The 15,429-nt window shown below is 40.2% G+C and overlaps 1 protein-coding gene across 5 annotated transcripts in view; it reads right to left on the bottom strand.

The window, feature by feature from the left end:
* Positions 1-1,418: 1,418 nt before the first annotated feature.
* Parg (poly(ADP-ribose) glycohydrolase) overlaps positions 1,419-15,429 on the bottom strand; it is a 105,472-nt gene continuing 91,461 nt past the window's right edge. For all 5 annotated transcript variants that reach the window (XM_052190121.1, XM_052190120.1, XM_052190119.1 and 2 more), the window contains 3 exons: positions 14,325-14,430; positions 3,232-3,360; positions 1,419-2,442 (listed from right to left, as the gene is read on the bottom strand). In XM_052190121.1, the coding sequence (XP_052046081.1) occupies positions 2,288-2,442; positions 3,232-3,360; positions 14,325-14,430 (390 nt within the window). In that variant the 3' untranslated portion in view covers positions 1,419-2,287. The remainder of the gene's footprint in view (positions 2,443-3,231; positions 3,361-14,324; positions 14,431-15,429) is intronic.

Genomic DNA, 15,429 nt, shown 5'->3' with positions numbered 1-15,429 from the left:
GGGGTTCCTTTACCTTTCATAATGAGGAAAAAGTGCATCACATATGCTAGGCTCTGGACATCCACTAGCTCACCAGAGCTGGCTATACTGTGTAGATAATTTGGCTGCTGGTTTTATGCTTATTTCCCAGTAGGTGCTAGTTTATTGACTAGCTCGGTGAGGTAAGAGAGTCAGAGACAAGCTTAAAATAGGAACTAGAATACAGCTAATATTTAAACTCAATTTCCTGATTTGATGCCATATCTGTTACTGTACACTGCTTCCATAAGTGGGTGAGTTCAACAGCAATTAAAAGTGGCCTTTACTAAAAATGTAAGATCTCTAACTTGATAACTTAAAGGAAGAAAGATTAAATAACATAAAATAAGACAAATACCATAGGAAGGAGCATACACAGGTGTGATAAACAGGACAGATATGACTACCAGCTACATGCCCTTCACCCCTTTCAAGCAGAGGCTCTTTAAGGACAAGGTACTGACGTTCTCTGCATGACTGTCCTCAACAGTCGGCCCTGCTTCACTCACCTGAGCTCAGCAGGACACACTAACATCAAGGTACACTGACAGACAACTCATCAGGCTTCACTCCTGGCAACCCTAGAAGATGCAGTTAGTAGACAGCAATGTCACAAACCTTGCAGACTGAGAGCTGGGCCTAAGCTTTCGTACTCTGGAATATCAGAGGTCCTCTAGCCTGGCTCTATAATTTCTGTTAGAATTATTTGCTTCATCATTTAACTGCCTAAGAGAGAGAGAGGTGGGAATAGAAAAAGAAGGAAATAAAATATATCCATAAATCTGTTAGCAAAGCATAGAATAGCTGGAAGGAAAAGAGATTTTAGTTATCAGTGGGGATAAGGCCAGACTCCTCTAGATTTGTGATTTGATCAAAAAAGTCTTAGTTTTTGCAGTAAAGAGCTTCATCAATGACAGCTGGTAGCCTTCGGGCCAAAGCCCATTATCCTCCCGATTTTTGTACCAAAGTGAAGAGCTAAGACTCTGGACCAGGACCCATTTTTTTTCTGCCAATGCTGGCAAGGGACCTTAGAGCATCTAACAAAAACTTCTTGGTAACAGGACTTGCCTTTTATTGGCTTTTCCTGACAGCTAGACTGTAGCTAGAACTTTAACAGACTACTTTGGAAAACTGAAAAAGTGTTTTCGTGATTATATTCTAATCAGTTAATATAAGACTGGCTTTAGTTTCCAGATTAACCTCACAAAGACATCGATTATAGGTTACCTGGTTGGTGGTTTTAAAAATACAAGTATGAGTAGATTTGAAACAGGGCTCTTCGAGAGCACAGACCTTACTGTCCGCCATCCTCAGCGGGTGGATTTTATGTACCCCTGCAGACACAATTAAGAGCACATGCTTTTAAATAAAATATAAGTGATATGGGAGTTTCTGACAAATGATTTATTAATGAAATTTATTAATTCTAATATTTACTGCCAGAGAAACTTTCATATGTACAAATCAGAAAGAAGTCTCCAGCCCAACCTTTGGTTACATGAATACGCCTTAAGCACCACAGAGCAAACATTGATCCTAATCTCAAAGGAAAAACAAGTCTTGAAAAAAACAAAACCCCAATGCTCTTAAACCTGATTTTTTTTTATAGCATACTAGGGAAATCCTTTTATTCTACATTTTCTTTCCTCTTGGTCAGCTTCTAAAATAGCGCTTTGGAAAAAGACAAAAAAACCATTGCTCATAGGGATGATATTTCAAAAAAGAAACTGGAAATTAGTCTTTCTTAAATAGAAAATAGTTTTAGCTTAAAAGATACTAGCATCAAGTAACATAAGAAAAACTTCAACTTTCAAGATTCAAAATGTAGACAACGCAAGGCTAACAAGGCTGGGGAAGGTGAAGCTCACAGGTAAATCTGCAGCAAACTCAGATTTCTGGATTTTAACTTCCTCCAGGTGCAACAGTATCTACTAGTCACCAAAGTAGTCTGGGTAATACACAGACAGGAAAAGAAAGACCTAAAAGCTGAGTGTAACCTTTCATGAGTTTTCCCAAGAAATCAGACTGGCACAATAAAGAGAAAAATCAAAGAATAAAGACTGAAGGGGAAGAAAAATGGGAGAAACCATGTCTAAACCCATGTCCACCAGGATGAACAAGTGGCGATGGCATAGGTAGAAGAGACTGCATACTTGATTACAAATGTGAATTATATACACATTTATATCAAATTATGTCAGTTCATACGTCACACCCCAAATTTCAAACAGGACGTCTCTTTGAGAGGAAGTTCCAGTCACTTGGCTCCTCAGGTGCCTGTCTTCTGTCCTGGCTGGCCAGTGGTCTCTGCACTTGACTCCACAGCATGGTATATGAATGGATAAAGCTTGGTGTCTGGTCCAGGGCTGGAACAGTTTCTGCATTCTTCATTGTAGTATCTAAGCAATAACTTGTATACTTTTCCTAGAGGATGAAAGGCCAGAACAATTTGCACATTAAGTTATATTGATAGAAAAACTTAAAACAAAAACTTGCTATTTTAAATTTCCTTAAATAGTATGAGTTCAGATTTGGCTTCTGAAAATATAGTATAAATTTCTAATGCCTAGCAGGCTTTCCTGACATGAACTTTAACATTTTAAAAACACTTTAAAGTACCAAGGCTATGATTACAGTGGGCTGTCCACAATCCACTGTCCACGTCTTGTCTACTGAGTTCACTGGAATCCCAGCTATACATCATAACACACTTGATGAACACAGTACATTCTCATAGATTTGATAGACTGAGGACTTGAGTACTGTCAGGTTTGAATTTATCTTCCTCTCATGTATGTTTTAAATATTCACTCTGTATACCCCACTCCCCTTTAGCTTTCTAGATCAATATAAACAAATTCTAGCTCCCCACCCTTCTTTTTTTTTTTTTTTTTTTTTTTTGTGAGACAGGGCTATTATCCCAGGCTGGCCTGGAACTGATGATTGATTCTCCAACTGGCTGGTATTATAGGTACACACCACCATGCCTGGCCAGAGACCTCACTCTAAGATAACAGACTTATGTCAATATCATAACTGAAATTCTGCCAGAAAACATAAAACAAACCTCTGCAGAACCTGCCTGCTTAAGTGCGCTGTCACTCCGCTTGCCCCAGATAACTCTTCCTTACTATGATCCACCCAGACTCAGCCAGTCCTGCTGTCTGGTGCACATTCATCTAGACAGCGAGTGCCAAACTATCTCCTACTCACCAACATCCAGCTTCCTCTCAGTAAGGAACATGTGCATGCTGTAAATGTCTCGCATCAATTCTGCGTCCCCAAAGGTGAAATAGACCACGTCGCGTTCAGCGGCAGCAGCCGCCAGGATCTGAATCAGGGCTGCAACAAAGGGGACAGGCAGTGATATCAGGATTCACAAAGCCAATGCATATGTTATTAAGTATACGGAGTAGATGATGACATAAACGTTTGTGGCCCGTCAGGAATGCAGACTTATTGAGAAGTTCTGATGCTATCCCTGACTTCGACAAGCATTTGCTACATAAGCTGTTAAGCATACTAGTGTCCCCCAGCATCCACACATATCTGTCCCTGCCTCATGGTGTCAGTCAGTGTTACTGAAGATGCTAGTTGAGTAAGCCCCTGAGTGTTCGAACAGGAGAACAACTGAGAACTACTCATCTCCAATCAAAGCTACAAACCTCTGAACCATGTTTCTAGAAATTAAGTTTCTTTCAATCCTTATCTCAAAGAAATATTTATTTGAATATGAACAAACCTGAACTTGACAACAACTAATGCCCTCATGTTAGGTATGTTTTACTTTGTAAACAGAAGACAGGAATGCAGATAAAACATGATGAAGGATCTTTCTATAGTAGGATTTTATACATCCAAACAAATAATTTTAACATTACTGAGTAGGACAGAAGCAATGACTACAAGTGTTAATGGGTGCCACCGCTGGGGAAGTTCTGTTCTGCAGTGTCTTCTCATAGACCAATGAAAGGCTAACGGGGGAGAGGGGGTGTTGAGACTGCAGTAACTATACAGTGGAGCCGCCAGTGGTGTCCAATGCCATCAAGTGCCTCCACACAGTTCCACGGCTACAGGCTCTGAGAAGGCACAACCCAATCCCAGACTCATAAAACACTGTAGACCTCAAGTGTAAGTGTCATAAAACACTTTCGAAAATACTCCAGACTAAGATAAGGTAAGACACATAAATGCATCCAGTCCTGGACTCTACCCTGAGAGAAATGGCTAGATTTATTATCTATTTGGCCATCTGGCATAATGAGGACACAGAGGAAAGGACAGATAACATAACCATATAGCTGTATGAGTTTAATAATTATAGTTATAATATTTTTTCTTAGGAAATACACACTGCTGTATTTAAGAAAGAAAGAAACAATGCATGTTAACTTATGCTCAAATGGTCCTGTAGCTAAATGAACTTGCTGCCAAGCCTGACAATCTGAATTCAAACCCCAGACCCACATGGTAGCAGCAAAAACTAGATTCCCATAAATTGTTCTCTGCCCTCCACATGTACTTATGAATAAGTATACATACTTATTCATATACAGAGGGATGTGTGCTATTTTTATCTTTTCTTTTTTTAAATAAGGTCTTTGTAGGTTGAGGCTGGCCTTGAACTCATAATCTTGCCTCAGTGACTTTCTTGAGTGCTAAGATTAATACAGTATCATTAATCATGCCTAGCTATGATTATTTTTGACAATGCATGTGAGATTCTAAAATACCATCAAAGTCCTGTCCTGCTGTTTAGACCATATTTACTGACTATCTATACCCTGGGAGATAGCATGACTAGGTCTCATTAATCTTAGAATGTTGAAAGGAATTAATTTTCAAAGCAAAGGCAAGTTTTAATTAAAATTGCTCAACCAACTTATGCATACATTAAAACTTCAGAAGACCCAATTTTAAAAGGTTCCTAATTAACCTTAAAGTGCATATAAAAATGGAAAATAATGAATTGTCATCTTCCAAATGAATTGTCCTTTACCAAAATGTATCATGTTTTACCTTTTTGAGAGAATGAGAAGTTGGCTTGGAATACTAGGACAGGACCTGTCAGTCAGCTCTGACCCACACCTGCCTCTGCTCTAGCATCCTACTGCACAGGTACATGCTGGACCAATCAGGGTACAGAGATGGAGGAGCCAGGTCACTCTCCATCCTCTGCTAGGTGGATTTAGCCAGGTGCTTAGCTCCTGGCCTCATTTTTCTCAGTTATACAACAGAATTGAACCAGATGATCCTTAGAAACTCTCAGTTTAGGATGCCATAATTACTGTTTTTCTGCCTGTATCAGGTGTTAAGACTGCAACTACACAAATGAAATTTTCAGGAAAATAAAGTAATCATGACCCTAAATACATCGAGCCATTGACAAAGTATTTTAATATTTTCTTCATTTTTTTCTGTACATTGGTGTTTTGTCTGCATGTATGTCTGTGTGAGGGTGTTGGCTCCCCTGGAACTGGAGTTACAGACAGCTGTAAGCTGTCATGTGAGTGTTGAGAATTGAACTTAGGTCCCTTAGAAGAGCAGCCAGTGCTCCTGACTGCTAAGCCATCTCTTCAGTATTTTAAATGGTACTATCTATAGTACCTACAATCTATGACATCTCCAAGGTCTTGGTAAAACTACAGAATTACGCCTCATGTTTAAAGTGAACTCTCTTCCATCAAAAGTTAGATGAGAATAAATTTAATGGGATATGTGGACAGATGCCAAGTCTGATATAAAAGCATACAATTCTAGTCCAAGCATACATAGATGCCAAACTAATCACTTAAATTAACCTGTAGGGAACTTGGTTTTAATTTTCTTTTTGGCAACCATGTAACACCATGAGGAAAGCAAACAAATATGAATAACCTGAAAATGCAATTTACTGTGTCCTGTTATAGAAAATGAACCAAGCACGTATGGCTAAGACAGAACTGGGTCTGGTGGCACGTGCTGTTGATCCCAGCACTACAGAGGGAGAGCCAGACATATCTCTATAGGTTCAAGGCCAGCCTGGTCTACATACTAAGTTCCTGGACAGCTAGTGCAACATAAGAGATTCTGCCTCATCAAAAGGGGTGTCAGATAATGAACTCTCCTATCACACGCGGTGTCTGAGGCCGTCCACGTGTAATAGTAGTATCTGTAACATGGGACTTACGCGGTGTCTGAGGCCATCCACGTGTAATAGTAGTATCTGTAACATGGGGCTTACGCGGTGTCTGAGGCCGTCCATGTAATAGTAGTATCTGTAACATGGGGCTTACGCGGTGTCTGAGGCCGTCCACGTGTAATAGTAGTATCTGTAACATGGGGCTTGAGCTCAAGGATAAGCTCATCTAATTTACTGAACCAGAACAAGGGAACTAGCATGGCTGCCATTTTGAGAAGGGACAACTAGGAATAATGCAGTAGAACTGAGATTTGAACCCTTTATTCTGACCCGAAGCCCCACGTTCTTACCCATTCCACTGCTTTCAAGCTGCAATGCAAAGTAACTCTGCAGGAGACCAAGCAAACTTTATCATAAGACAGACACAAGGGTTCCTTTACTGATCATTTGCATTATCCAAGTGTATTCTGGCAAGAAGGCTCAAGTAGGAGAGATATGAAAGCACTGCCCATGCGTTCCCAGTGAACACAGACTTCTGAGGTCTCATACACCCTTGGTTGTGCTGACAGTCTCCAGCAGTGCTTGTAAACGCCAAAGTACATACATGGTGCTAGGTCACTCTTACATGAGAGCATCCTGTCCCCTGGCTATGGCTCTTAGTCTTGACTTGCCCCTCTTCTTCCTACAAGCATCACTAATTCCACCTTTATAGTCTATTCATGTTTTGAGTAGTCTTTCTTCAAGCCTACCACTCTCCCTGCAATGCTTATTACTTTCCTCACTACTGACCAAAGCAACTTAGGGAAAGAAAGGCCTCTTTTGGCTCACACTTGAGTGGGGAGGGAGGAGAAGGCATGGCAGCTAAAGCATGGCACAGCTGGTCACTGTCCATCCTCAGGCAGGAAGCAGACATGAGTGCTGGTGCTCAGTTGCTTTCTTTTAGCCCAGTAAATAACCCACTGGACAGTACTCCCCATATTTAGGGTGAGTCATCCCATCTCAAATAACTTAAACTGGAAACCCAATTACGGACATGTCCAGAACTTTGTTCTTATAGTAAACCTAAGTCCCATCAAGTTGACAATCTAGATTATCACAAATGTTAGCTTTCATATTTAGATCCAGATCCAGTGCAGATTAAGAGCTTGTGATGTCAGGCTGATTACCCACTCTCTATGCCTCAGTATGTCACCTATAAAACCAAAAGGTCTTCCTAAAAAGCTGTAGTGTGCTTATACAAGTAACTTCCTGCCAGGCTGGATGACTCATTAATGTACATCGCCTAGAACAGAGAACAGTCAGTGTGCTCTTAGTTCACAAGAAACACAATGATAACTAGCATCTGGTGTTTTGGCAGAAGACAGGGTCAACTTTGTCAGTTCTGACACTTACCCGTTGTGCTCCTTTGTGAGTCTGTCTACCTATCTTGGCTTCCCAGTCTTACAAAAACGGTTACAAACAAAGAGTAGCTATGCAAATAAGAATAGAAAATGCAACGATTCTGACACTTGACTGATCACCACCAACGTGGAGGCTATAAAACAAAGCATGTAAGTCATTTCCCAGATCCAGAAATACAGTGGCATCTTGTAGGTAGGTACTGATGACAAACACTCCACATATCCTTGACCTTACACCATCATACAAAACACCGGAATACGAAAAGAACAATGCAGAATTGTTCTGTGTGTTCTTACTGATGGGAAGCTGAGAGAGAAAGGGAAATGTGGTCTATTCCTGCAGAGGAAGCAAAGCACCAAGGTGATCAGGTACCTGAGGTGATCTGACCCGTCGGTCTGCTCAAGGAGTCACCCTTTCCCAGTGTTTACATCCATAATCCCCACAACCCTCAGTTAAAGGGTTACCAGGTAAAGCCTGCGATAGCATGGCAGAAAAGGACTCACTGGTACTAATTACCCCATTTCCATTCTTGATTGATAATGTTTCTGTTGTTTAGCATTTTTGAGTTATGTTCTCCTAGGTAGCCTAGGTTTGTTAAATCATACGTCATATATGTCAGAGCACTGGGACCAAAGGCATGCATGCCTCTTCATGCCTGGCTTGAGTTTAGCCATCTTGATTCTAAAATAGCAGAAAAATTAGTAAAGACATTATTTAGGTTTGATTTAAATGTATGACATAGGATGGCCAAATGGAAAACAAATGTATACCAAGTTTCTGAATTTCACCAATCTTTCACTTAATATGTCCAGGGACATAAACCTCATTTGGTTATGTTCATTTGGTCTCATGGATGGACTGGTATCCAAGTATTTTTATGGGATTAAAAAAAGATCCTTCTTTTAATCCTGGGCCACCCAGTTGCAATGCTTGTTAAACCTGTAACTATGTAGTTTTGGTTCCTGCCACACAGGGACAATGATGAAAACAAGCAGATGTGGCTAGCGTACTGAGCAGCCCACAGGAGAGAATCAATATGTATGCTGAAGAGATGGAGGAGCTGATCTCAGGATCTAATCATTTATAAGGTCAGTTCCATGAGGCTTTCCTTGGTCACATTAACTAATAACCCCTTCTAGGTGAAAAGAAAGATCCACACTCAAATAGGAAGATCCTCCTTCCCTTCTGGGGGAAGGGATAACCCACATTAGACTTTTCCTCTTCAGCCTACCACCTGTCTGCACACCCATCCCCACAGAGAATCTCACATACACTATGTGCAGGACATGGGATCCTCGGCTGTAGGTAACATTCAAGTGCGGATCGAGAGGTGTAGGGGGAACTAGCCAGGCAGATACTAGAAAACAGTGTTAGAAAAGAGTGTGCAGTGTCTCAGACTAATCAGCAGCTCTGTGGGAATGCTAGCACACATCTTATCTATGATTCCCTTACTAGGCAAGGCTCAGGGATAGAAAAGAAACTGAGCAGACTATGATGTCAAGATACTCTTTAGTATACTAAGTAGCAGTGGTATAATCTCTTATAACCCAAGTAAATACCTTATAGAGAGAGTAAAAAGTAAACAAGGAAGGCAGCATAAGGAGAAACTGACATGAAAATCTTAAACAAGATTTTCATGAAGGGAGCAGACAAAAATAAGAAGGATGAGTGTTTCATTCAAAGACTCTGTTGGGCATGGAACAAGTTCTATGCTCTGCAGAGACACCTTTTCAAGTGCCAATATTCCTGCAATCATTAAGTCACACAAAGAAGCTAAAATCAACTCTTAAAGCAGAAATGACATCTTTATTCTTTGACTGTAATGCAGTAAGCCTAGAAAGAAAGGAACTTTACTTAGAAACATCTCATGGAGCTCAGGACTGGTGCAGTTCACACTCCATTTCTCTCCCAGCCTTCCTTGAGTAAAAACACTCTACATTCTAACACTGTTTTTTTTTTTTTTTTGTTTTTTTTTTGTGTCCCTCATGCTTAGATAAAATTTTAAATGACAATATATGTTAAGGAGCAGTTATCAGAAGCAGACCTCATAGTCTGTTCTGGTGGGATGTTAAAAAACAGCAACAAAAACTATACCCCCCAAAGCAAAAAGAATTCTTTATAGTGACACACACCTCTGATCCCAGTAGAGGCAGGTGGATCTCTGTGAGCTCTGGGTTAGCTTGTTATACCTAGTGAGTTCAGCTAGGGCTATACAGTTAAGATGGCGGCGGTGGTGGTGGTGGTGAGTAAAAGAGTAATAAAGCAAACACACAAAGTTGTTTCCACTTGAACAAACAGAAAAGACCTAATGATCTTCAAAATGATAAAGTATGTCCAGATATACCAAGGAGACAAAACACTGTTTTTATCTTTGAAAGAGCATTGGTGATACAGCACAAGTGGGGACAGATAAAATCCCTAAAACTTTACACAGGTGTAAACTAAGTAGGAACTCCAAGGTGAGGGGCACTGCAGGATACTGACTAAACTATACTTATGATGGCTTATGTCTCAATAAACTCATTTCTATAAAAAACATCCTAAAATGCACTTAATCATGTAGCCTACTGAACATCCTAGCCTAGTACCATAGCAGTATGAAAGTTTTTATATACCACTAATCACCTACCTGTTTGGAAAAAGATACAAATCTTGCTTCAAGATTTGAAGCAAGTTTTCTACCAAATGGCTAAACAAACAGTTAGGCAGGTACACCAGGAAGAGAGCTCAGATTCAAAGGCACTTTCCATGTCTTCCAGAAAAACAGAGCCCAGCCAGGCAGGAGGGCATAAAGCCTCACTGGGACCCAGCACAAAGCCCCTCTGTTTTATGGGACAGCAGTTGTAATAAACGACAGTCAACTAATTAAGAGACGAAGTTTTCTCTTTATACTTTTTTTCACACTAGACCAGGTGTGAACACACATGCCTATAACATCAGCATTTGGGAAGCTGAGGCAAGATCATGAGTTTAAGACCTGCCTGGCTATACAGTGAGTTCAAGGCCTGCTGTTAGCATATATAGGGAAACTCTGGTCTCAACCGAACCAAAAAACAAAACAAAACAAAACAAAACTCCAAACAACACCAAAAAAAACACAACCAATTAAACAAACAAAAACTGATTATACTAATATAACTAGAGACACTGATATTAAATTGTTGTAAACTGTGAAACATATACTATTAGCCAACACACAACTCAGAAATACTTGTCTCTATTTTTAATTAAGAAAATATAAGCTTAAGGATTTGTACATGCCTATGTTCTCCATGAACTATCTGGTAAGTTTTTGTTGCTGCTACAAAAACAATACATACAACAACAACAACCACAAAAAAGAAAATGTTTCTATTATCTGCTTAGAGGAAATTGTAGTTAATTTTTTCACATACAGATAAATATAAAGAACCTCAGATTTGTGTGTGTACTGTTTTACATGCATAATTTATTTTTTAAAATGATTCACATGGTATGTTAGTTCATTTTACCTCTTTCCATTTTAGCAGATTTCTGTAATGGTTTACTGTATAATATTTTATTTCATAAATACATCTTTTTTTGTATCAAAGTGGTATAGAACTTGCCTAACATACAAAAGGCCTTGGGCTTGATCCTCACCACAGTCAGAAAACAACCCTAAACAAACTCATGGTATAGGCAACCAATACCACAGTGAATAGTAATCTACCACCTATTTAACGAAGTGCACGAGAGGGCGTTAGAGAGTGACTCCTAAGTCTAAATCTCAGGAATGAAGAAGGTGAGCTGCCCAGGAGAAACGTGACAACACTGGCCCTATGGCATGGGCAAGGCCGCTGCAGCGAGGGGAACAAATGAGCACACGCAGGAAGGAAGCGCTCCAGCTGCCCAGCACACAGCGCCCGCCTGGCAGACCAGGCTTTTGGATTGATGACATGAATCTAGTCATTTGTTTTACTTAAAAGAAAAACAGAAAAAAGAAGTACCTGTCAGAAGATCAATAGCTCCAGAGTGAAAAACAGATTTTCTCAAACAAATTCAAGACAATAAAGAATTTCATAAAATAAATCTCACATATTCCTTCTTTTGTAGACTTTCAAACTTCAAAAAGATATACCAGGCAATTTTTATTTTTGAACCAGAATGAAATACAGTAGTCTTTAAAATGAGGGGACAAAAACGGTTATTTTAAAGATGTCACAAAACCGCCAAAAATGTGGACACATAAAAATGAACTTAATATGGTATTTAATCAAAAAGCTGAAATACATGGAAAAAAAAAAAAAGTCAAACCTGAACAAATGCCTGTAACAACAAGCTACTAAACACTTAATATCAACTGTCTCAAGAATATACAGGGAGAAGACAGGAAAAAACAATTCACAAAAACAAACAAAATGGTGTAATAAACATGAAAACTGCTGAATATCAGAATAACTGCAGACTGATATATTTCACCTTTCCAAGGCTCATCCTACAGACCTTCAGGAGGAAAATGTACATCAGGTATGAAAGTATAAAGTACTCATATTAATTCTAGGAGTTAATCTTACCTGAGGAAATTTATCTTAAGAAGGTTATTATATGCAACTTAAAGCAAAACAGTGGAATCAATTGTACCAAGTAGAGAATCTCTAACTGTGATATATATGTACATAGAACAGAATAATACATAACTATTAAAATAATTGGCAATAAACCTACATTTTTTTGGAGTTGAAAATTATCAACGTGCAGGTTTTAAAAAGGGGCTATGGGATAGAATTACGGTGTGAGTTCATTCACGTCAAATGGCTACACAGAATTTTTTCACAAAGCTATTCAATGGTAACAGTGAATTTAGGTGATGTTTACGTGTTTGATGGTATTTTTCTGGGTTCAGAACAGTGAATATGTCACTTTTATAAAAATAACAAGCTTTTGATTATGGGGATGATTCTCCCATGACAGACTCACCTGCTTTATTCCTAATAAGCTGGCCTTTATCTATGCCTGGTGTGGTTCTCGGGGATAGTTGCTTTTGTGTGCTGGGACTGCTCTTACTGTCCCCAGGCACCTCCCAGCCGGCTCTTAGCACTATGTTCCTGGAGTGAACACTGAGACAGAATTGCTTTAGTCTTAGTTTGTGGCACTAATGAGGTAATTCAGATAATCCCAAATGTCTTGGATTAGTTCTCTGGCAACTTGACACAAGCTAGAATCAAGAGAAGAGGGAACCCCTTCTTTGAAAAGATGGCTCCACCAAATGGGCCCCTAGGCAAGTCTGTGGGGCATTTTTTTTTTTAAATGATTGGTGTGGGAGGGTCCAACTCATAGTGGGCCGCACAACTCCTGGACACCTGGATGTTATAAGAAATCAGGCTGAGGGAACTATGGGAAGCAAGCCAGTGAGCAGCACTTCTTCATGACCTCTGCATCAGTTCCTGCCTCTAGGTTCCTGCCTGAGTTTGCATTTTGACTTCTTTCAAGAATGGACTGTGAGGTGGAGGTATAAGCTGAACTAAACCTTTTCCTCCCCAAGCTGCTTTTGGTCACAGTGTCTAATCACAGAAACAGAAACCTTAAATAAGATGCCAACCTCTTAGGGAGACTGAGTTCAGCCTTATAGGTAATGCCTATGTAATGAAAACCAATCAGCATGCCTATGTAATGAAAACCAATCAGCATGCCTATGTAATGAAAACCAATCAGCATGCCTATGTAATGAAAACCAATTTGAGTACCAGAAGTAAGCAGAATTTCTGGTTGAACACACGGACATTCAAGAAGAGGTGATCTGACAGTATTGAGAGGTTGCCAAATTTCCAGATTTTATTGTAAGTGTATTGTGTCTCCTTAAAGTATGGAACTTAGGAATTCTGTGGGTTATTCTAATGAATTTTCACACTTCAAGTGATCAGGAGGTAAAATGCAGTTGGCTTGGCAACCATGTGAGCTTGTGGCTATAGTCTGAAGGCAGTCACGTTAAGGACTATCCCCTAACCTTTACTCATTCCAGGAAGTTAAGTGCCAGAACTGTCTGTGGTACTTTTAGTTTCTGTCAGACCAGCTGGGATGAAATAGAGCAGTGATCTTCCTTAGCTAATGGCAGTATTGCTTTCTACATTTGATGCTTTCAAAGCCAGTAGATGCTATGATGGTGATGGAGCAGTAGCTTTACCAATAGGGTTTTGCAATGTCTCATCCTTCTTGGGCATCGTAATGCCTCCTGGTCTGTGCCATCCGTGCAGCTCCCCCAGGTCATACTTGCATGGCACTTTGTTTATCTCAGCACTAAGCACTATGTGATGCATTTGCCTAGGCCTTCTTTCACATACTGGGCTGCAACTGTCAGGAGCAGGACCACATCTTATTTACCTCCGATTCTCAGTGCCCACAGCACAGCAGATGGGCCATCTGTTTAGTGAGTGAATGAATGAGTTCAGTGAATAGCACTGCCCATAAACAACTCTCCTGAGAGCAAAGTACTTTGGTTTGAAACATCTGAGTTGGTTTTACAGTTTTCCTTCCCACTGACATTTGTACATTGGGCAGATCAAATCCCTCAAACCAAAATAAATACTGTGGGATCTGGTTAATCAAAGATACAAGCAAACTCTGCATGGGAACAGTAACTGAAGCTAAGAATTCCTCCAAACAGCAATAAAAAGAAGGATAGTGTCAAGTGTTCTTACATCCTTGGATTTTTATAGTCTCTTATTACAGAACTTAGAAACTGAGCTGTAAAGATGGACTAACTTATACTCCAATCTCTCACCCGGAGTCAGCAAGCTATTACCTTTCCCTACAGGGCCGGACTTACCTTTTAATCTAGCATCACCCCCAAAGGCACCACAGCCCCAGTTTCCTGTAGCCACTGCAGAAAGATTCTCAGAAGGAACTCCAGGACGGAAGAATCCACAGTAAGCCTGCAGGGACACAGCACACACAGCCCATGAGTGAGCAGGCTCAGGCAGCACCCACTGACCGTTTGAGAGGAGCAGCCAGGACCAAGTTTTGTTTGCTTTCATTTCACTTATAGTGTAAGAGTAGGGGGCGGGAGCGAGTAAGGAGTGAAGGCATCCAGTGTCTGTTTGGCTGTAATTGCTTTGATACTGTGCAGATAGAATCCCTCAAACTAAGGCAACAAGACAGACTTGAGGACTGTGGCAAAGCGTAGGAATTAAAGCTATCAACAAAACATGGCTCCAACATGCCTCCAGACTTCTGAGTAGTGATCTACTTTGTGGTGTCAGAGTGACTCCAGTGCTGCACTGTGCTTGAACCATCAGCTCCCTCCCCGTGCCCTTCCTATACTCAGCTAAATGAGCGTTGGGGTTAGACTAAGAACCACAGGTTTAAAAGGCATTCTTATATTCTGTAACAAAATCTTAGTGCAGTCTGTCACTGAAAGCTCCCCCACACCCCCATCTGGCTCCTGAGTACAGAGAACAAAATGGCCTTTAAGACCCCTCTCAGTCCTAGTCTCCAATTTCACAGCTCTGTTCTAAACTAGCATATTTAAGAATTTGCTAGCAACCCCAGACAAGTACATATATCCTAAGGATGTTGGTTAACTAGTTACTAAATGAAAAGCTCATCTGGACACAGAGGACTCTAGTGCAAGGTCTCAGAGTTTCTGATTCTTATTCCTTTGCTATCAGCCAAGTCAATCTTCCTGCCTTTTAAGGGTTCTTAACTTCGTGAAACTATCAGACAAGTTAAAGAGGATTAATGTACAGCAAAGCAAATCTTTTTAGGTTGTCTCAGGTATCAAACAAAGACAAAAATATAGTCTGCATACTAAACCAAACTAAAAGGATAATCTGTGGCAAATATCCTTACAGAGAAAGCAAGGACAAAGAAAGAGACTTTTGTGATGCCCCCCACACAGGAATACAATAAGTTGTTGTCTGAAGTCTCCATGA

Source organism: Apodemus sylvaticus, chromosome 8, assembly GCF_947179515.1.
Source record: "Apodemus sylvaticus chromosome 8, mApoSyl1.1, whole genome shotgun sequence".
Lineage (NCBI taxonomy): Eukaryota > Metazoa > Chordata > Mammalia > Rodentia > Muridae > Apodemus > Apodemus sylvaticus.
Note: the sequence above shows the minus strand (reverse complement) of the source record. Positions and strands in the feature narration are given on the sequence as shown.